General features: G+C 43.5%; 1 protein-coding gene and 1 non-coding gene across 2 annotated transcripts; both read right to left on the reverse strand.

Annotated features, from left to right (window-relative positions):
- Nucleotides 1-6,891: 6,891 nt before the first annotated feature.
- On the reverse strand, nucleotides 6,892-21,874 carry CFAP418 (cilia and flagella associated protein 418). The gene is made up of 6 exons (XM_075085447.1): nucleotides 21,420-21,874; nucleotides 19,802-19,901; nucleotides 17,279-17,349; nucleotides 16,694-16,759; nucleotides 14,500-14,595; nucleotides 6,892-12,556 (listed from the first exon to the last, which is right to left on the reverse strand). Exons 1-6 carry the CDS (start codon nucleotides 21,581-21,583, stop codon nucleotides 12,397-12,399), a joined length of 657 nt encoding a protein of 218 aa, XP_074941548.1. The 5' UTR covers nucleotides 21,584-21,874; the 3' UTR covers nucleotides 6,892-12,396.
- TRNAS-AGA (transfer RNA serine (anticodon AGA)) lies at nucleotides 21,787-21,868 on the reverse strand. Its single transcript has one exon. It is a non-coding gene; the product is annotated as a tRNA-Ser (tRNA).
- Nucleotides 21,875-22,679: the final 805 nt, after the last annotated feature.

Genomic DNA, 22,679 nt, shown 5'->3' on the forward strand with positions numbered 1-22,679 from the left:
AAGGCAGCTTGACTTGCCTATTTACCAGACACATGATCAGTTTAGGGGAACACATCAGCCAAATGTTTTCATGTTGCCTTTAATCAGTGACAAAGGAAGATTTGGTTTTTTTTGGTTTGCAATTACATGTTAATGTCATTTGACTCAGGCCTTATTCTGTTACAATTCTGGGAGGTGGTTTTGAGAGCAGAAGCCCCCCAGAAGCTAGCAGTGGTGACAGTTGAAGGGATATTTGTGTGGCATTCCTGCTCATCCTGTCCGGAAGTTATAAGCGTGAAAGTCACCGCAACTAAACCAGGGAGCTGTATTAACGTCCGCAGCAGAGGAAACCTGGCAGACCCGGGGCTGCTGGAAACAGCGTAAGCCAGCGTTTAGGAGCTTCAAAGTCCTCATCTAGCGGGCAAGACCTCTGACTGTCATTTTTCTATAATTTGAAAATGTGCCTTAAAAATATGTTTACACAAGGACCAGTCTTCCCTTTACTGAAGGCAAATACCACCCCTGTGGGCAGCCTTTGCAGTAAGTCTACACAGTGTGTTATCACGGAGATGACAGGGTTAAGCTTGTGCCGATGATTGTGCTGTTTGCTAGATACAAGGCAGTTATGCAAGGGCACAGTTTGTTGCAGGTCTAATGCAGGCAGTAGCATCTTAAAGTCAATTTTCAAGTTGCAAAGTACGTGGAGACGTTTGTTCCTTGGAGGTAGCTCTCAAACTGAAGCAAAGCTGGTGGATTTAACTCAAACAAATGGCATTTGTCTGTGTGCTAATGGCTACATTCAGATTTTAGGTCCCCAAGGAAAATCTGGAATAATCCTGTTGAAGGGCTCCAGATTTAAAGCGGTGCCTCCTGTCGGTGTGTGGCCTTGCTGCCACTCTCACGGGAAGAAATGCCCGCAGTGGGATGGACTGTCTGCAGCCGGCATTGCCCTGGTTCACATGGCCTGACCCCAGATGAAGATCAGGCTCTACGTGACTTTGGTGCGTACCACTTTTTTCCATGGCGTGGCAGCAACTGCCGCACGCTGTATTTTGAGCAGCGAGTTGAGAGGATTACTGACAACAAGCAGCATCGCGTGGGGAGCATTCCCCCACTGCGATGCACAGGGATTTTAGGTATATAACTCCCGACGCAGCTGCATAATAGACAGAATAAACTGGTTTTGCATCAGCCCCTAATGCTTTGTCCAGTTGCCGGCTCTGCAAAGCACCACCCAGGTCTGCGAAGAGCCACTGCAGCCTGTGGGGTGAGCAGGGCCGGACCGGAGCCGTGCCCTTCAAGTGCTGGGTGCAGCTGTGATAGTGGAGATGCTGAACACTTCCTTGAACCACCTCCTCTCCAGCCACAGCTGCCCTAAGAGCCAATCTGGTCCTGCCGGGAGAAGATATCCCTTGCAAAAGAACTGCTGCGCTCCTCAGTAGAGAGTTTCTGTATTTAAAAGATGGTCTTGCAATTTGTCTAATACTTCTCAAGGCCTCAGCAGCGACCAGGAGTGTCGCTTGATCCCTGCCCAGCTATTCATCCTTTAATTCAGGTTAATGCTCCAAAGATACTGTACTTATCCCCATTACACAACCACACGTCAGGCCATCCTGCTGGGAGGTGTTTCAGTACCTTATTTTAACATCAGCTCTTCTCAAAACTATTAAGTTCCTGATACTGGTTGCATCAGGTTGATTTATTTTATGAATCAAATGAAGATAATTTCTCAAGGCTATAAGTCTCTGGGTCAGGACCACATTTTATTTACATTGATTTAAGGATGTGGCTGTAGCTTATTCTAATGCTTGTGGTTTTTAGGTTTTTTTGCTTTCCTCACTGAGAGGTGTGATCTTTAAATTTTTTTTTTTAATGGCTAGCAGTTTATGGAGAGATTTTAAAAGGTAAGTAATGTATGTCATTAGTTTATTGTGTGAACTCCCCAAACTTTTAAAAAACTGCACCCTGCCTCCTTCCTCTCCTCTTGCCCCGCTCTCCAGCTGCCGGTGTCAGCCTTCCCCAGGCTCAGCACACTCATGGCTTGCCAGGCTCCTTCTTAAAAGACGGAGCCCCAAATCCCCACTACCTGTGTGGGATTTAGGGGAGTGAGATGTGTGGCAGGATCTCTGCTGGCTTTCATCTCCCAGGCAGTGTCCTCCATCTCCTTCCCTTTTCAAACCCATTGCAACTCTTCTAGCAGCAACCACCAAGGAGCTCCTGCTGGGAGCCTTTTCCTTTGTGTTTAGGTACACGAATTAGAAAATGGAGCCCAGTAGTCAGCAGGATGGGTTAGTGCCATACATCAAAGCTTCCTAGAGTGTTCCTAGATATCCCTAGAGTATTAGCAGAGCGAGGGGAGCTCCTCAGGTGTGCTTTTCCAGTAAACAGGCTCCTCAGTGCTCACCTACACCTACCCAGATGGCAGGAACTCACATGAGGACATTTGTACACAAGTATGTTCATGGTCTATAGTTTACATACTGGTGCTGAGAGAATATATTAGAGTGAAACGATTTTCCTGCAAACATCTTTGCATTTCAAGAAGACTTTGCCTTTGTATTTCGGAAAACATCACAGCTGCTGCTGCCCTACTTGTGGCCTTGCTCTCAGACCTTTCTTTCAATCTGCAAACCTTTACATCTTTTTTTCCCCAGCAGTACAGACTCCAGCACAGAAAATTTAAGGCTGCTGACAACAGATTTGTTTTTCTTAGTTACCCTTCTTGGGCCTCTCAGATGTGGCCTGTGACCTCCTGGGGCGCAAAGCTGTGTCAGGGCCTGCAGCACCAGACTGCACATCCCAGAGCAGCAAACTCCTTCTCTGTCAAAAGTTTAGAAGGACGGTTGTCTAATGCAACAGTTGAATTGGTTAGACTCATTGAGAAACTAAATTTACTTCCTCAAAGTTTGCATTGCAAGCGTGCCCTGAGCTTTTCCCAGGCCGTCCAGATGGAGATAACATTTTTTTCTGAAGGTTGAATAAGCGTAGTTTCAAGTCTGTAAAGAAAACAGCCGACAGGAAAGAAAAAAAGTGTGGGAAGCAACATTTAATTTTAAACGGTTGAAGTGTGAATGTGCTCTATTAAGGGGAGACTGTCAAAAATACAGAGAGGGATTTGGTGCCTAAATACCACTGGTGCTAGCTTATTGAAATTCTCCCACATTTTCCCATGTACTTCTGTTCTTGGCCAAAATACAGTCCAACCCATCAGGCAGCAGGGCGAGAGAGGTGTTCCTCCTGCCCCTCCTGGGACCTGCTGGACAGCCGGCATGGAAACTGCTGGTCTCTCTTTCTGTGACTTATACTATACCCAGCGTCCCTGCAGATCGGAGGGAGATTTCTGGTGGCAAGCTGCACCGGGGCTCAGCCTGAGCTTACAGCACGGGTAGTCCTGTCTCAGGGCAGAAGGCACTACCTGCTCCTTGGAGGTGCCTTCCAGGCCTGCATTTATGTCATTCATTTGAATGTGGCTGTAGAAAGATAGGAAAATATTTCATTTCAGACAAGTTCATTTTCAGCCTTTAGTCCTTTAAATAGCAGAACAGGAAATATGAGTAACTTGCAACATCTGACAGAAAAGGAAAGTAGCTGCTTCGTTCTTTTATGGCCTGTTACCCTATCGAACAATGACGTGAGAATGTGTTGGGACAAACCTGATGAGGTGCTCTCTGCCGTGAGGTGCCTATTAGGCTGTTTGTTTTTCCCCTCTTTAAAGGTGTCATTTGCCTTACGATGGATCCTGAAAATACCCAAGGTAACCACATGCCCAGCGCTGGCTGAGAACCCTGAGTAGCGAATTGTTATTGCAAGGTCTGAGAAACCATTTGACATCTGGAAATTATCCACTTTACAAACATAGTCTTTATAAAGAAGTAATGATCTCCAGGTTTTAGGAGGGATTTCCAATATACCACAGGGGAAAAAAGTCTTTTGCAAAAACAGAGCGATTAAGGATTTTAGCTTACACTAGCAACCCTGGCGTGAAGCACCTGGCTGGGTGCTCGGTGCTAAGACTGCTGACGGCTGTGTCACCGTATCCTCCTGTGCTCAGGAGACTGGTGATGTGCGGTGCCCACATTCAGCTAGCAGAACAGATGGACCCCAATATCTTCTTGGCTGTACTTGTTTTAGCAACTCAAATGCAGAATGTTCCCTTTGCAGTTACCCAGGATAGATATATTTTATTGCTGTTCAGGACGTGGGTAGACTCTTTTATACTGCTCTCTTTTTCATAGTTTAATTTTTTCCAGCCTTCCTTACTGGAACTGAACTAAATATATATCTAGTATGAAAAAAAAACCCAAAACATGAAAAAAGGTGTTTCAGACATATGTGGGAAGATGCAACTAAAAGCCTGCTTTAAAGAGTTTCCAGGTCTCAATCTTAGCTTGAATAAAGTTTTGAGAAAATCCGACATAATTTTGCAGTATACTGTGGGGATGGTGGGAGAAATAAGAGTCATCATTCATAGGAACGTCAATGCAGAGGATGCTGCAATTTTGTGCAAACTCTTCATTTCAGCCACTGAGGAGCGTGTATTGATTGAACGGTGCCTTGCTGGGCTGACAGCTCAGAGCAGATGGATTTCCTGAGATATACACAGAAATCAAAAGGAAACTGGGCATCGTATGTTAATGAGCAACCTCTTACATTGCACAGTGTTTTGAAGCTGCTTATCTTCCACTTGTAAACAAGACACTTCACTGATCCAAAGCACGTAAAACAATGCTGCAACAGCTTTTACCTCTGAAGTGTTGGAACCAGAGCTGTGCCAGCTCTGAGACGAAACCTATAATCTAAAAATTAAACCAGATATTGCAGTGTGTATTAGGATTCAGGAAAGGCTTATATTTCTTTAGGGCTAATAAAACTAATAACAACTCTTACTACGATAAAGTTTTTATTTTTAAAAGCTGCACACCTTCCCACTTCAGCACGCATATCAATCTCTTGCAATCTGCAAGTCATGGTAACTGAGACTGAATGAGACCGTAATACACCGAGGTAAGCATTATTTTAGATAACTGGCCCCAGGATATAATCTTTTCCTAAATTCATCTGCGTGCACAAGATTGTACCCTGATTACATCAGTGTGAATGGTCTTCCCAGGAAGGGCCAGGCAGCTATCACAGTCTGCTGTAGCAATTTGTACGCTGCTTCTTATGAGCATCCTGAGCAGCCCGCTCTGCCTAGATAAGGAGTTTGATGCTAAATTCAACCTTCCTGTCTCTGGTGGCTGCTTCCCTCTTCCTGTGAATGCTGTTTACATCGGGAGGAGGTCAGGACACAGTATTCCCAGCACAGTCAGATTGCTGACTATTCCAAAGCTTCTTCGCGTTAGCTGAAAGATGTACGCTCACTGTATTTGGTTACCACCACATATATTGCATTGTCTTGGAGTAAGGCCATACTGCTTGCCCTCAGCATTGAAAAATTCGATGGCTACTTTACAGATATCCTACCACCATTCAAAAGCTAGTTAGCACTTTCTTCCCCTTCTGTAGACAACCGTATTTTAAAATAAATGTATTTAATATACTTGGAGCTAGAATATTATGTTTGTTTGACCAGTATGAAAATGTCTTCCTTTTCTCTGCCTCCCAGTTCTTTAGTACAAGCTGCGAGGCTGTAAGGGTTTCAGTTTCACTAAACTCTCATAAAAAACTTCAAGATCATTTGCTTGTATTTGAATAACAGTTATAAACCTCTGTCTAAGAGGATTTTAGCAGCCCTGAATATCTTAGCTCTTTTATCTAACTGTAATACCTAAATATAATATCTGAATATCTTGGCTCGTCTCCAAAACCTATCACCAGGAAAGAGCTTTCAAAATACTGCAGGAAACCCTTCTGGCAAATTTTAGAGTAAAAACCCCCAAACCCAAATGACCCACACTCAGCTCCCGTGTTCCACAGCATCCCCATGTGGAAGCAAGCAGGTGGCCTGTGAGGGTGAAGTCCCTCCAGTACTTTGCTTCCCTATGCAGCTCAGGTTCCTGGGATGGAAGGGATTGAAGGGCAGTGGATGGGGCACGGATTCTGGGCCAGCCCCTGGAACTGCAGTCTTAAAAGCCTCTGAGCAGGGACACCTCTCATGAATTTTTGTCCTTGCTGTTGGCAAATTGCTTGTGGGCATTTGAACTTCTCCCTACAGCATGCTGCTTTTGTTTTCTTTCACTTAGGTGTGTCTTCTTGAGTTTAGAAGCAAACAAAAAACAATGGCTTATTTCTTGCCTGAAAAAATGTTTTCACAAAACTTTTCTATATGCAGCCTCTCTCAGTGTGCTACTCAGCCTTGCTTGGTCCTACTTTCTCTATTAAAGCTTTTTGTTCAAGTATTTCTCCTATTACAGGGAAGGAAGGAAGTAAAAAATGAAGTGTTACAGAGATCACTCACCTATGGTGTAACTAGGCTAAATTTAGATGATACTCCCTACTTTACCAGTAAAATAAACAAGCTCTAGTTTAATGGTTTAGATATGCTTGCGCTTCTAGTTAAAAGCACCTCATCACTTCTACAGAAATACACACAACTTCACCGGTTATCGGGGATCACGTTTACTTCCATCCTCTATAAATCTACTTTGTACATTCACACTTACTGGATTCCCAAAGAACCAGAAGAGAGTTCAGACTGAAAGGACCGCTCTGTGTGTACGTGTGCATATGGGTACGTTCATGGGGCAGAGTGTCTGCAAACGTGCAGCTGGCACAACCTTTTAAAACTCACTCTTCCCCAAAACCTTAGCCAGGGCTTGTGGCTGATGAACTGCAGGCTGCAGGTCTTGGGACGAGTCTCTCTGCCGTCACTCAGACTGCTCTGTTGCATCTCTGGTCATCGGCCCGGCTTTCTGACAGGGAAACAGGTTTTTGGTATTTCAAAATCTTGGCCTTTTACAATTTGCTTTTTAAGATCTGCCATCTTATCACATCTTGACAATATAAATTGCTATATAAATTTTGTGTTAGACGTGACGAGAACGTAAAGTACACAAACTCTCCATGCCAAAACCGCTTAACAACATTTTCAGGGAACCTTAATTTGGGCAGGGTGAAAGGAAAATCCCAAAGGCAATTTAGTTCTTCCATTGATGTTGTTAGAGGATAAACATACATACACTTACGTATATATATACACAAATACACACCCCTTCTTTTTATGCTTCTTCGTCTGACATCTAAAAAAGTTGATCTGCTTCAGTATTGGTCAAGGACCACTTGAGGACCTTTTGGATGAAGCCACAGAAAAATCAATGGAGTTGCCACAGATCTGGCTACCCCACTTAAAATCACACCATTAGAAAACAAATACAAGAAGCCTCGGTCTGTTATATGTAAACCTTCACTATTCTGGAAAAAAAAGAAGCCAGAGCTTGTAGTAGTGAAGTAGGAGCCTGAACTGTAACACTCAGTGGTGTTGCTCTGCCCTCTGCAGACTAGATCATATAATCACATTTTACCCCAAATGGCATACTTTTAAAGCACATCTAATGCAACAGAATAAAAGTTGTTGATGTAAATTAAGCAAACATGGCCGCTACCTTCTCACAGTGAGCTGGGCACTGCAAGTCGTAAGGAAGGTAAGTCAGGCGCACTCCTGAGGCAGTGGGTGTTTTCTGTGTGCCCTCCTCACCAAGTCCACGCTGGCCACTATGTCTGGTATGTAATTACTGCCTGAATAGCACCAAACCCTGGAGGCCAAATTCAGAACAGAATGTAAGAAGTATTTATGTCTGTGACTCTAATGTACGCCATGCAGCATTTCTTCATGATGGAGAGACAAGATTTGTTCCAACTCCCATACGTAGACCAACATCTTCCATGGTGCTAAGAACAGTTTTCTACAGCAAGATCCAGGCACAGCAAATGCTGCGCTTCCTTGATATCCCTCTTTTAAGTGACCAGTATGAAGCTTGTGATAACCTGCCTTGACTGATACACAGGGTACCAGCAGCCCACTCTGCAAGAGGTTCAGCTATATGCTACCTGCCACAGCAGCTGGCTCCACCTTTTATTCTGAGTAAACATCCAAGCAAGATGGTAAACACATCCACCTCTCTGAGCTCTCTCTAATTTAATGTGCTCTCCTCATGTTATCTGGTAAAGAACGTTACAGCTCATTTACTTCTCAGGTATTTGCTATATCCCCACTGATGTGAGAAAACATCCAAGTACTTACTGTTTCTTAGGAGCTGGGCAAGGTTTTTATATTAACGGCATTTCATAACCCTTCTGACAGAGAAAACGTGGTTCTTCATTTTCACAAGGCTTCTCTTGGAGAGGAACAACACAATAGAATTTACACAACACACAGTTCAGATTTGTTCCAACTTTTCATTTAATTGAAGTGTCGACATTTGAAAAATACTTTCCTTGAAGCACACGTGCCAAGTCCCAGGCAGGATACATAGCCCTCACAAATGAGCAGCACCTGACACTCCTTCACTCCATCCCCTCCAGGCTGGCCTGTCTGCGGTTATTGGGTGTCACACAACAGTCAGAACTGGCCAAGTCTTTTGCAAAGAGAGGCCGGCAGCTCTTTTTCTGAGGAAAAGGAAAATTTGCCTATGCAGCTCCCAGCACAGACCCTGCCCTACTGTGTGACTACCACACGTGCTGGTTACACGATCCAAAGACTCACATGTCAGGAAACAAGAGATGCGAGCAGTCTTTCAAGTGGCAGCTTCCAGTGGCTAGCATTTGCAGAATACCTTCAGTATAAAACTGAAATTGGTGTTTAGAAAAACAAAACCTTTACTCAATTCTATGCAGTGCAGAGCTTGCAATATGTAATGCTATTACACTTCTGTCAGTTAAATTTTATGGCTGGGCAAGATCCTTAATAATTACTCTTCTGAGATAATATTCAGCATCTGGGTTGGACACCCTCCACAGTTTGCAGGTAAAACAAGTGAGATATACTTAGAACAGCACATTAAAATTTGATAAAGAGAAGCTCTCAAGATGTACTATGTACATCAGAATTGGATTCCTATCCAGGAGTACTGCAGGACCACAGATTTAGAAAAGCTGGTACGACATTAAATGGCTGAATACATTTCCAAGTGAATGCTATTGTGTGGATTCTCATTCTGTCATCCTTCATTGCTTTTGTTTTGTTGAGGGATCTGCTACAGACTAATGCTGCAGGCTAGAAAATTTCCAAGCACATCACCCAAGCAAAATGAAAGTCTCAAGTTTTCACCTTGCCCATTTCACAAACAGAAATGGTATTATTTCTCCCAAAGCAAAAAACTGGAGGAAAACAGTGGTCACATTTATACTTATCAAAACTGTTCTCCAGTTGACAACAGTTCGACAACAGCTGAATGGCATTCTTAAACAAAATTCTTTACATAAGCCCTGCTATCTCAGATAACCGACACCGAAATATCACTTAGGGTCTGGGGTACCTCTCAAAAACCTCGTGCAATCTTACAATACCTTCATCAAATGAACAGTCAAGCTCTAATTTTACCTTTCTTTACATTCTTTTCATTTGAGGGCTTTGGAGTGGTTTGTAACGTGTAACTGAAGAAAGCAAAGGAAGGCAAATCAAATACTTAATACCATTTCTTTTTCCAACAAAATAATTATATTTAATGACATAGCAACTATTCTCAGATCTAGAAATATGCTAAATTCTGTAATAAAACCCAATATAATAAGCACTATTTCTGCACATATTTAAAATTCACTTGGACAAAGAGCTATCGTATCCCACCATTCTGACCAAGGCCAGAAACAAGTAACTACACTTGAATAAACACGATGATTTCATGGGAATGCACAGATTTCCACTTACCAATTAAGATTATCTTCTCACATTTTCAGTGCTTGGAGTGCAGTCTTAATGGTGTTAGTGATACAATCGCCTGACAACAATATCCAGAAAAAGAACTGTTTCTACAACTCTCTAGGCTAACTAGACTGAGGGATGAGGTGACTGAGGAGAAATGCTGACTAATGTTGTCAATAGATACCAGTGTTAATCCTTTTTACTTCTCCTACACTTAGTCTTTTTGTCTCAATTCCTTCCTAGCCTCCGTTTTTCAAGTGCTGCAGGCTGTCCTCTTGTCATAAAAATCACTAGAACAGATGTCTTGAACTTTTGTTTCTGCCCAATTTGCTCCTCACGCTTGGTAGTGCAAACAGTTCCAGAGGGGGTGACTATTTCTGTCAGTTTGTTTAAAGCAGGGTACAGGAGATATGCTTCTTTTCCAAGTCATGTAAGACTTGGTCTCGCAAACTGAGATGGGTGTCAGTATTTTCCCTGTTTCCTGCTCACAAATTGCAAACCTAACTTGTTCCCTACATGCGGCACAAGTTCCAGTGCAAATCCAGGCCAAAAGAGCGTCCTGTGGGGCTCCTTGGTTGTCAGTTTCAAATGGCCCTGGACCAGGCAAGCCAAGGCAACTAGGCAACTCACCTCTTTTTGAAATGCATTCTTCTTCAAGAATAACGGAAAGTAGGTTTATTCTTCTCTACAGCTTGTTAATAAATTGCATACTACTGCTGGGTTCTTCTCTTACCATTAGCGCTAATGTTCTCTGGGAATGGAAATGGCTCAGGCCCACCTGAAGAAAACCCAGGAACGCTCTACTGCTGGCAGTCCACGCAGGGGCTATCTCTTCACAAACCACAGAAAGGCAAGCAGACCTCTTCCAGTAGCTGACTGAGCATTAATCAACTAGTCTCTGGGTCTCTCTCTCTCTCCTGAACCTGAAGTTTTATACTCTAGCAGTTGGAACTTCAGCCTGGAACACCAATTGCATTGAAAACAATACATAACCCTACATATGTCTATACCAGTACGCCAAGTAGTACCCCTCCAAAGCCAACTCACCCCGACCCCCTTCGCAAGGCCGCATGGGGCATGGAACATGCACTCTAGAGCACTGAAGCACTGTGTGCTAAGCACTGCCAGGCCTCCCAGGAACACGGCTGGTCCTCTGCAGGTTCTAAAAATCCACTCACGGAGGGGGAAGGGGAGCAGGATGCAGAGCACATTATGCCTCTGGTCACTATGGGGACCTGCTCTTTCAGAGGGGTACAGACAAAGCGACAGATTCAAGAGATGGCCTCTATAAGGAAGATCATACAATTGTTTTGGAAAAGCTCAGAAAAAGAACAGATTGACAATGTACAGATTAGGACTGTGAGCAAAACTTCACAAAAAAAGAAGTGGTTCTGTATAGTGAGAATTGCACAAAGTAAGTAATTTTGAATTTATCTGTACAATATCACACACTGCACAGCAGAAATACTGACAGACTTCCCATTTTGAGTCACTTCTCAATGTAGTAATACCCAGGACTAGTAATCCTTTCCTTCCTCTCTGTCTGCCCAAACCCCAAATCCATCTCCTGTGTTATTAATATATCATGAAAAGAAAGCGCTAATAAACTATAGTGACATTAACTGTAACCAAGACAATTTGCCAAGTAACATGATACTGAAAGTCGTTTTACAATGTTACTGGGGGAAGGGAGCGTGTTGAAACAGGACAGTTACACCTTCTGAATATGTAGTATTTTGAAGTGAAGCTGAAGTGAAATCTAAGTGAAAAAAATCCAAATTTGAACGTCAGTGGGGATATATGTTTTCTCACTCTTAAAAGCCTGAGACGTTTTTCCCTTGAAAATATTCATAGAAATACTTTTCAGAATCTCTTTAAAATTGCACAATATTTAGTAATTGCACAATAACTTGTTCACCTCTTGCAGTGAATGCTGAAGGGAAGTCCAAGAAATTCACTGTGGTAAAAGTCTTTAGTCAGCACAAAGTGCTTTGAAGAAAGCAGTAGGAACTGGAAAGAAATTTCCAGCACCTGCAGTTTTTGGCTACTGGTGGGTGAAAGAAAGTAAAGTTTTGGGGTGTGCTGAAACCTTCGAGGTGAGAGCTGATCTCGCAGTAATTTTTTAAGAGATCTACAACCACTTGCTCATTAACAGCTATGAGCAAAGCAGAACAGCAGTACTAATTTCCGTGCAGAAATTCATACGCTTGTGTGTCATGGCTGCATCCCAACCCACCATTCTGAGTCCAAGACTTTGCAGACATGCGAAACAAGGCTCTCTGCTAGATATGAGGAACAGTCACAACGTGCTTTGCCCCATGCAAAGCAAATCTGTCTATTTTCTCTTCCTTTCTTTAACACTACTAGTGTGAGCTTTAACCTCATTTAGCTTCTTCTGGAAGCCTCCAAATTGGTTGTTTCTTCTAATAATTCAACTCCCCATATTGCTTGCAAGACAGTTAAATTGAAAAAAAAGTTTTCAGGTTGAAGTCTGGGTGTTATAATCTATTTCTAGGTACAAGTATTCAGGTTTCCATCTGTTCTCAGAAAACTGCGTAGGAAACAAATTGAGTTTATGACCTGTTTCCACACAAGTAGGTACCACACACACGAGGACGTCATTCTGCATGTTTACCACAAACCCATCGAAGTTGCTGGTCTGTTTGGAGGTCAGTTAATTCACCAATGGATCTCCAGCTGCACTGACAAGCATATGCTCGCGCTCCTTTCTTCTTTCTCATCTTCGCTCTTAGTTTACTGAGCTCAGGCATGTTATTCCTGCCAATCAAGTGAATTCAGTTTAGGATCATGCTTTTTTTTTTCCCCCCCCCCAAGAAAAAAGATTCATGAGGCCATTTCAATTCAGAAAGGCTTTTAAGACATTTCTGAGTACCACTGTTATGAATTAATTTAGGGATAAGTTTAAATTCTCTTTTGAACACAATCCTTTCCTGAGAGCAGTCTCAGTGCATAGTTGCTGTATTCTCAGATCAGCTGGAGACTGATGTTTCTGTAATCAGTGTTCTCTGTTCCCAGTGTCAGCCTCCAGGGAAAGAGTTGGGAAGAAAACCAGGTACAGATAATTCTCATGTTAAGAAATTATCAAAAAATGTATTTAATTTATCAAACTTACTGTAAAAATCCCTATGCAGAATAGGTACAACTAGAGTTAAACTTCATCAGGAACTGTTACTCCGTATGGTTGTTACAGAGACTGAAATGAAGTAGCCATCAGAGAGAAGAATGTATATCAAACCACAAATAATTCCTGCGCAAGCATCAACCACAACAACTGAAAAATCAGCACGGCTATTACAAAAACAAGTTGTTTCAAAAAACAAGCAAAAATGTAGCATTTTAACTATCCCTGCTCTCAGGAGCTCCTCCTGGCCATCAATTAGTGGCCACTGATTTGCTCAAAACCAACATTAACAAGTGCAGCTAAATAAAAAAAACCCAAAACAAACATCAAAGGAGGAATTTTTAAAAAAAGAGGTCAGACACCTATTCTTAGAAGGCAAATGTTGAACCTTCAAGTGTGCTTTTTAAAATTCAGGTTAGTCAAAATAAGTAGTTAAATATCTTGCTTAAGATTACAGTTTTTGATCAATGTTACAAATATCTGATACTAATGCCATTCATGTATTTTTTTAAAATTTAATTAATTTCAAGATCTCAGAAGCAGAATGATTTAGACTTTGAGTAAATACAAGAATCATATTATGTTAACCTTTCCAGTAACCAGATTAATCTCAGGAGACTGGTGCAGCACTATATTTTTAAGGCTGCTTTAAATAATGGGAAAATCAGATATTCATTCAAAGAGAAACATAAATTTCGAAACTGGAAGGAAAAATCTAACCTGTAATAGAAGAAAAATAATGGAAAAGGAGATGATGTATCCATCACTGTTCTACTCCAGCTGCCACACCCCCCCCGTGGCCAAGAACATACTCTGAACACATCCACTACTTCTGTCAGTCAACAGGCACATACAGAGTTTACTAAAATAAGAGGAATTCAAATTCAATGTCTGTATTAGGAACATGCCTGCTACACTACCTTTCACTAAGTTTTGGCATTAGATACAGTTTTAGAGAAACTGGACATAAAAACTGCTTAATTATAGTGTCTTTAAAAAAAAAAGGAAATAATTGAAGTCAAAGACACCACAGTATAAGAAGAAAACAAAATTCCAATCCCTCCATTTAATGAAACCTTGCTTCAATAAGAAGTCTGTTAAGAAATCAAACTATCTGATTTTCCCTGAACATGAGAGCGTAATACTTGATACTGGAAAAATGAAAATCTGACTTGAAACATTCACAGTCTGTACGACGGAAGGTATGGTGAGAAGTATGTGCCGAACAGCCTGCATTTATTTTGTAGGCATCTTGCAATGGCACAACAGAGGCCAACCCAACACACAGATTATTTGCTTATTTCAGCAGTAAGGTTGCCTTTTGATCCATGGAACTTGAATTCTTTTTAAAAGCAGAGAGAGAGTGTGATGGGTGAAGAAACAGAAAGGCATGAAAACAGATTATGGGAGATGTCTCATTCCTCTCCCTGCAGACTTTTCCACCTTATCACTAAACAGGTTGCGCACATGCTCCTTTTCAGGTAACACAGGAATGCTCAGGACTTTTAATCTCTCCCATTCCTATGAAGCCCCAAAGCACAGTAACACAATACTAATACCAAACCCACATCAGACATACCTGAAAAAAAGATAATCACAGGACTGATCCCAGACGTAGTCATTGAAAAGTGACACACGGAAGTCGCAAGCAGTACAACGTAGTTGATCACATGTTCTGGTCAAAAAAGAACAGAAAGCTCCAAGAACTTATCACAATCAGAGAAGCTACACAGATCATAACTGTTCTAAAGTACAGCGCTCACTCAGAAATACTAGAAACAAGGTTAAATCTTAAATTTTTTACATCTCTGGCACATTCATTATGGTATGTGTTCTAACTATATGATCATGTATTATTTTTACAGGTTCCTAACTTCACTGAATACATAAAATAAACGGATATTCTGTTGATATATTCTCTTTCATCTTCCTCACTGGTATGGCACCTGACCAGCATCCAAATATGCATCAAATGCATAATTACTTACTACAGAAAATCCCACATGGAAATGCAATAATGTTCTATAGGATATTGGGGATAAATCATAGACTCATTAACATTGGAAAAGACCTCTAAGATCACCAACTCCAACCATCAATGCAACACCACCAGGCCTCCTAAACCATGGCCTGAAGTGCCACATCTACGTGTTTTTCGAAAACCTCCAGGGATGGTGACTCTACCACCTCTCTGGGCAGCCTCTTCCAATGTCTGACCACTCTTTCTCAGTAAAGAAATTTTGCCTAATATCCAATCCAAACCTCCCCTGATGCAGCTTGAGGCCATTTTCTCTCATCCTATCGCTAGTAACCTGGGAGAAGAGACCAACATCCACCTCACCACAACCTCCTTTCAGGTAGTTGTAGAGAGCGATAAGGTCTCCCCTCAGCCTCTTCTTCTCCAGGCTAAACAACTCCAGGACCCTCAATCTCTCCTCATAAGACCTGCTCTCCAGACCCTTCACCAACTTCGTTGCCCTTCTCTGGACACACTTCAGCACCTCAATGTCCTTCTTGTACTGAGGGGCCCAAAACTGAACACAGGATTCGAGGTGTGGCCTCACCAGTGCCGAGGACAGGGGCACGATCACTTCCCTGCTCCTGCTGGCCACACTATTCCTGATACAAGCCAGGCTGTTGTTGGCCTTCTTGGCCACCTGGGCACACTGCTGGCTCATGTTCAGCTGGCTGTCAGCCAACACCCCCAGGTCCTTCTCCACCACGCAGCTCTCCAGCCACTCTTCCTCAAGCCTGTAGCATTGCATGGGGTTGTTGTGACCAAAGTGCCTAATATCTAATCAAGCACTGAGCCTTGTTGAACTTAATATAATTGGCCTCGGCCCATCGATCCAGCCTGTCCAGGTCCCTCTACAGAGCCTTCCTACCCTTGATCAGATCGACACTTCCACCCAGCTTGGTGTCATCTGCAAACTTACTGAGGGTGCACTCAATCCCCTCATCCAGATCATTGATAAAGATATTAAACAGGACCAGCCCCAACACGGAGCCCTGGGGAATCCCACTCGTGACCGGCCACCAACTGGATTTGACTCCATTCACCACAGCTCTCTGGGCTTGGCCATCCAGCCAGTTTTTTACCCAGCAAAGAGTACACCTGTCTAAGCCGTGAGCAGACAGCTTCTCCAGGAGAATGCTGTGGGAGTCGGTGTCAAAGGTTTTGCTAAAGGCCAGGCAGACAACATCCACAGCCTCTCCCTCATCCACTAGGCGGGTCATCTGGTCATAGAAGGAGATCAGGTTGGTCAGGCATGACCTCCCTTTCATGAACCCATGCTGGCTGGGCCTGATCCCCTGGTTGTCCTGCACAATCTTTAAAGTACCTCTCCTACTAAGTTGAGCTGCAGTTGCAAAGCACTCTGGCTAATTTCAGTTCAGGCTCTGGGATGATTTAAACCAGCTCACTGATTTAAGTCACATATTCAGCATCACATAAAAAGCTAAAGAGAGGCAGGAAAAAATAACAATACTTTACAGCAGCCATTTCCTTAACTACATGTTACTCATTTTTGGAGTCTCAAGTCTCATTTGCACATGTCCTTCAAAACCTCAAACAAACAAAAGATCTAGTGGTCAACAACAGAGGACTGGAATGGACCAGCTGACTTCAACTGCAGTTACAGGCATCCACATGTTTAGATGAATATAGGGCTTTCCCGTCCAGCTCAAATGCAGAACTTTGTACCACCACAGAAACACAGCTGTGAATAAAAATAACGATAAAGTAAGTAGAACATTTTTTTCATGTTTCCTACCTTTTTGAAATACTTGTTCCTATGCCATGTGGTGAAGAGCTTCCACCCAGGTACACTGGACAGCATCTGAATGGATTTCATTAAAAAATTTTAAATTACAGCAAAACATTTTGGAGAAAGTACAATGCTTCTCCTAGTTTAACAGCATGGCACTTCTAGAATCATATTTGTTAATTGTAGGCAAAGCATCCAAATGCTTTCAAACTAAGGAATTTTAAGACTTCCATTACCAAGGTGTTCAAAGAAAAGCTCTACGACAGCCATGCTCTGCACCAAATATACATGGGGCCATATATTGCAGCATTTGATAAATATGTATGTCCATAAGGCAAAGCAAGCTGTTGTTCAATAACTTAAATAATGAGGAAATTTATAATAAATAACTTGACCACATGAAAGCACATTAGTAATCCTTCAAAATTATCTTTCTGTTTATCTTTGTTTATCTTTAAAAAGAATGTTTCTCTAAATACTCAGTTTCTTTCTTAGTTAATGTCAACACAGATTAAACAGTAGCAATATTATTAGACTGGCAACAAGCAATAATCAAGCTATGTTCAACTAGCCAAAACATTTTTCACTTACCTCTTCCTATGAGCCTGTACAACAGCACTATTGCTTTCAGGTGTGAGACTTGCAGAGTTAGGCTTCAATTTCTATTTAAAAAGCAATTAAAGAATAAAAGGCAGCATTACAGCAAGGTAACAATATTCTGTTTTACTTAATGAGCAGGAGCCAGAAAATCTCAGTCACAGAAGAAAGGGACTAAGAATTTGGCAATTTTCTTGCTCGGGTTTTTGTGAGGCTCCTTGAGGCAAAAGCTGCTGAAATAACAGATAAATGAGGAATGAGGCTTCTCTTCCCATACTGAATTCCCAGCTCTGTCTGAAGAAATTCAGCACCACATAATTACTTTGACTTTACAATCAAGACTTAGTATTTCATGCCCTCTTCTTAATCATTTTGCTTTTAAAAACAATTTTAATTTAGAAACCTTCTCCCTCAATGTTTTTGAGCTTTTGTTTTACTGAAAACACATAAGGACTTATATTATTCAAAAAGATAAAGTGTCTTTAAGAACTTCCTTATTTGCTGCTCAAAGAACAGTTTATTTGAATTCTAGAATACTAGAATTCTAGGTCCTAAATGGGAAGTCCTAGGGATATGAGATGATAAAATTATACAGATTTACTGACATAATTCTCTCTCATTCAGACATACATATCATGGTATACAAGTGTTTTTTCATTGGTTCAGATTTAGCTACTCTTTAAGAAATCAAAGACAAACAAACCAAACCTAACATTGCTCATGAAAATAAGAGAATCTGCACAGGGCATTATGATGTGTAAATAACACAATTTTCTACTGATGATACCTAAATGAATATCTATTTTCAGTGCCTTCTATCACTCTGTCTTGACAATGTAAATTTGCAGCTTCATCTCTATCTCCTGCTGTCAAACAACAGAAGTCACCTGCAGATGACTGAAAACAGGGAGCAGAGGTGGTGTGCCAGATGACTCTGCTGCCCTTCAGAGGGACCTCAACAAGACTGCAGAAATGGGCTGAGGGGAACCTCTTAAAGCTCACCTAAGGGGAAATGCAAACTCCTGCCCCTGGGGAGGAATAACCTTCACGTATCAGAGCACACAGAAGGCTGACCAGCTGGAAAGCAGCTTTGCAGAGAAAGCTGTGGGAAATTTGGTCGATGGTAAGTTGCCCGTGAGTCAGTAGTGTGCCCTTGCAGAAGGCCAACAGCATTCTGGGTGACACTAGGAGGGACACTGCCAGTAGGTCGAGGGAGGTGATCCTTCCTCTGTACTCAGTGCTGATGAGACAGAATCACAGAATCATTTCGGCTGGAAGCAACCTCTTAAGATCACCTAGGCCAACCCCCTGCTCAAAGCAGGGTTAGCTTCAGGAGCTTGTCCAGACTGTGTCCAGTCAGTTTTTAAAATCTCCACAGATGGAGACTCTGCAGGCTCTCTGGGCAGCCTGTCCCACTGTTTGACCACCCTCGCAGTAAAAAAGTGTTTTCTTCTGTACAGATGGAATTTCATGTGTTTCAGTTTGTGCCCATTGCCTCCTGTCCTGTCATTGGGCTCTACAGAGAGTCTGCAACCTTCTTTACTCCACCCAACAGGTATTTACACATATTGGCAAGGTGCCCCTGGAGCCTTCTCTTTTCCAGGCTGAACAGTCCCAGCTCTCTCAGCCTCTCCTCATATGAAAGATTCTCCATCATCTCCATGGCCCCTTGCTGGAGGCTCTCCAGTAGCTCCATCTGTCTCTTGTACTGGGAAGCCCAGAACTGGACACAGTACTCCAGACATGTTTTCATAGCCCAGTAAAAAACTGACACGGACATAATGGTGATTAAGGACTTAGACTATCTGACTTACAGGTAGAGGTTATGAGAGCTGGAATTGTTTAGCCTGGAGAAGACAAGGATCAGAAGAATCTTATCAATGTATAAAAATACATGACAGGGAAGAACAAAGATGTAGCGAGACTCTTCTCAGTGGGGCCCACTGACAGGAGGAGCTGCAACAGGCATAAATTGAAATACAAGAATTCCAGTTAAACATATGAAAAAACTTCACTACTTCTTGTGAGGGTGGTCAAACACTGGAACATGTTATTCAGAGACGCTGTAGAGTCTCCATCCTTGGAGATATTCTAAAGCCATCTGGACACGCTTCTGGGCAACCGGCTCTAGGTGGCCCTGCTTGAGCAGGTGGTTGGATCAGATGACTCTAGAGAACCCTGCCTACCTCAACCATTCCATGATTCTGTGATATTTCACACTGTGCTCTATCTTGAACTAGCATTTGCTTTAATTACCTGTTTTACTGCCTGGGTAAGACCACCTCTTTATATCTCTCCTGTGCCTCACTATAGGATTGTTGCATTTTCCCTTCTGCTTTATTTTCCAAGTTTACCCTACAGCTTGTTTTAGTTCTTTTTTGTTTGGGTTTTTTTTTTGTGTGTGTGGTTTTTTTTTTGTTTGTTTGTTTTGTTGCTTTAAAACAGTTTCAGTTTACGGTGCTTTTCTTTCTGTTGCTGAACCTCATCCATTCTGCATTTCTCCAGACTCCTACTCACCAGAGGTGTTTTGGCAAAGCCGCTGTCATTACAGATTTCATCAATAATGTCATCTATATCTTCTTCACTGCTGCCAGCACTTATTAACAGTTTAGCTGATCTGAAAACCAAACAAATCAGCCTTCATTTTGTAGCACGACCAGAGCAGTTCTAAGAATTGTAAATTAAAACATAAATATTAGAAGCAAAAGGCTGTAACTCATTTTCTGTAGTACCGTCTAAAACATGACTGGACTGCAGGATGACGCCTTTCAGTCCCTGTTGAACTATCCCATCACAGGTCTTATTTTTGTTTGCTTTTATTTACAACCACTTCCAAACCTGAATAAAACTATGATAATATAACCCATGCTGCACTTACTGAGCAACAAATTGGACAGCCCTGATTTTTCATGTTAATCCTTAGCACCAGGAATATAAAAAGGTCAGAGGGAGTTCTCTCCTTGTGCTATACAACTGCAGGGGTTCTGAAGGAATTCCTGCCAAACTGTATGCATTTAGAGAGATCACCTGCGCTTTGCTTTCACTGAGGTGAGGAGTCTTGTCACTCAAGTCTGCTGTTTGCTAGCTCTTTGTCAAAGAAAGGGAGGCCTGTAGTGCTGCTGAATCAACTAATCAAGAACAAATCTACTCCTGGGAAAGAAGAAAACAGTGATTTTTTTAAAAATATGGTAATTAGATTGACTAAATTTAGGTGCTCATCTAACCATTATGCAAACAACGGGGAAGTCCAGTAATGTGGCCAGTGGTAGTGGGCTTGTTGGTCTTGTATTATTCTCTTCAAGATCCTTGCCCGTGACTCCGAGATGCCTGTTGGGTAAGCGCTCAGCAGCCCACCTGTGGAAACATCTGGCCAAGCCCCTCTGGTCCACACACCTTCCATACGGAGTCTGAGACACCAGTAAGGGCTGGGATGGAAACCTTAGGGTTAGGATGGAGACCTGAGGGCCAGCAAAGACACCAGTGACGGCTGGGATGGAAACCTGAGGTCAGGCAGCGGTGTGGCAGACCGCTTGGCAGGACTGTCAGCAATGACCCTGTCACGACCAAAACTGTCGGTATTCAGACTGTCATTCTGGAAATTGTGAAATCTGAGGTGGATATATGAAAGTGTAGAGTGTAAGTTATGAGCTTACTGTATAAGATACAGTTAATAGAAGAAGTATGAACAGAATACGTACACGAAGTATCAACAGAATAGAACGTTTGGTAATACTACTGCTGAAGTTCTCCCTGCTCTAAATCTCAAGATTTATAGATATTTTAGACATATTACGAGGTCAGTTAGAGAGCTAAGTAACCCCCGATCCTAACTCACGAGCAGATTAGAAGAGCTTTTAACGCCATATTTAATCCGAGGTTGGGATACGCTTAAGAGACAACGACTATCTGAAGTAACTCAGCTCGCGGGCGCACGACTTGGGTGTTTAGAAACAAGGACGACGGGGTATTCGTTGACCCCCGGCCAGCGTTTCGGCTCCCGAGCCTCGGTACCTGCAGCTCCCGCGCGCTCCTGCCGGCCGCCGACCCCCTCCCGCCCCAGAGGGCGGGCTGCGTGCCACCCCAGCCCGCTCGGCGGGGAGGTGCTGAGGGTCGGGACCGGCGCAGGACCGCTAACCTGCCCTCCTTCGCAGCCGCCGCCGCCGCCGCCGCCCTTTCCTCCTCCAACTCCTCCTCCTCCTCCTCGTCGCCGTGCCGGTGTTCGCCCGCCGGCCCACGCCCTGGCAGGCGGCGGAGCCGCCTCTCCACTTCATCCAGTAATCGGTCCAAGTCGTCCGCCATCTTGCCGCCGCCAGCGGTTGCCAAGGCGGCCCCGGCGCCGGCAGGGGCGGAGTCTCCGTGCCCGGCGGGATGTGGGGGTGCCTGTGGAGCTCGTCCGCAGCCGGGCCCCCGCCCCGCCCCGCCCCGCCTGCAGCCCCGTGACCCGCGTGAAAGGAAAATAAAAAACACCAAAAAAATAGAAAAGAGAACCACTCAGCTCCCGTCGTAGTCGGCAGGATTCGAACCTGCGCGGGGAGACCCCAATGGATTTCTAGTCCATCGCCTTAACCACTCGGCCACGACTACAGATACTGCACTGTTTTTCCTCGCCGCACTAGCTCTAAGCACCCGGCAGCCGCCGCGCCGCGCCGAACCGGGCCAGGCCGCTCCGCTCCGGGCGCCTCGGAGCGGGCCGCAGGGGCACGGCCGCCCCCCTCGGGAGCCTGTCAGGCAGACGTTACCCGAGACAACTCTGAGGACTATGGTTTGGTACTGAGGGCATGTCTCTTCATGGGGTGGTGTGAAAGACATAAAATAGAGTTTATGTTTCATGTATTTATAATACCGTTCAGTATGCTGTATATTGGCCTGTTTAGAGCAAAAATAAACGGTTGCACTTTGCCAGTGCTGGAGAAGCCTGGGTTTTTTTTTGCGTAGATTGGAAACACTTGTTGAGAGAACGGCCCTTGCCCCTTAGAAACAGGTACGCTCCTGCGCAGATGTCCCCCACAGCATCTGGGGAACGCGGGCAGGCTCTGGCAGGGATGGGGCGACGCTGGCAGTACTGGGCTGGGCAGCTGGATCCCGCCGGTTCCGACTGGTTCTGGCCAGTTTCAGCCGAGGCGCTGAGGGAAGCAGCTGCAGCCCCGCGCCACCACCCGCTTGGCTGTGGGGGTTTTGGGGGTTCCTGCAGTAGTACTGTGGGTCTCCCTTTCCTTGACAAAGAAGCAACTTAAGCAAGCAGCATTTCTTTTTTTTTTTTTTTTTTTTGCACTTTACTTAGCCTTTTTGAGGAAAGTCCCATAAAACAGGGTCTCACTTATTGCTGTGTTAATAAATCCAGACGAACGTAGGGGGTGCTTCAGAGACACGCAGAAGGTGAAATATCTCAAGGTGG

Source organism: Phalacrocorax aristotelis, chromosome 2, assembly GCF_949628215.1.
Source record: "Phalacrocorax aristotelis chromosome 2, bGulAri2.1, whole genome shotgun sequence".
NCBI lineage: Eukaryota > Metazoa > Chordata > Aves > Suliformes > Phalacrocoracidae > Phalacrocorax > Phalacrocorax aristotelis.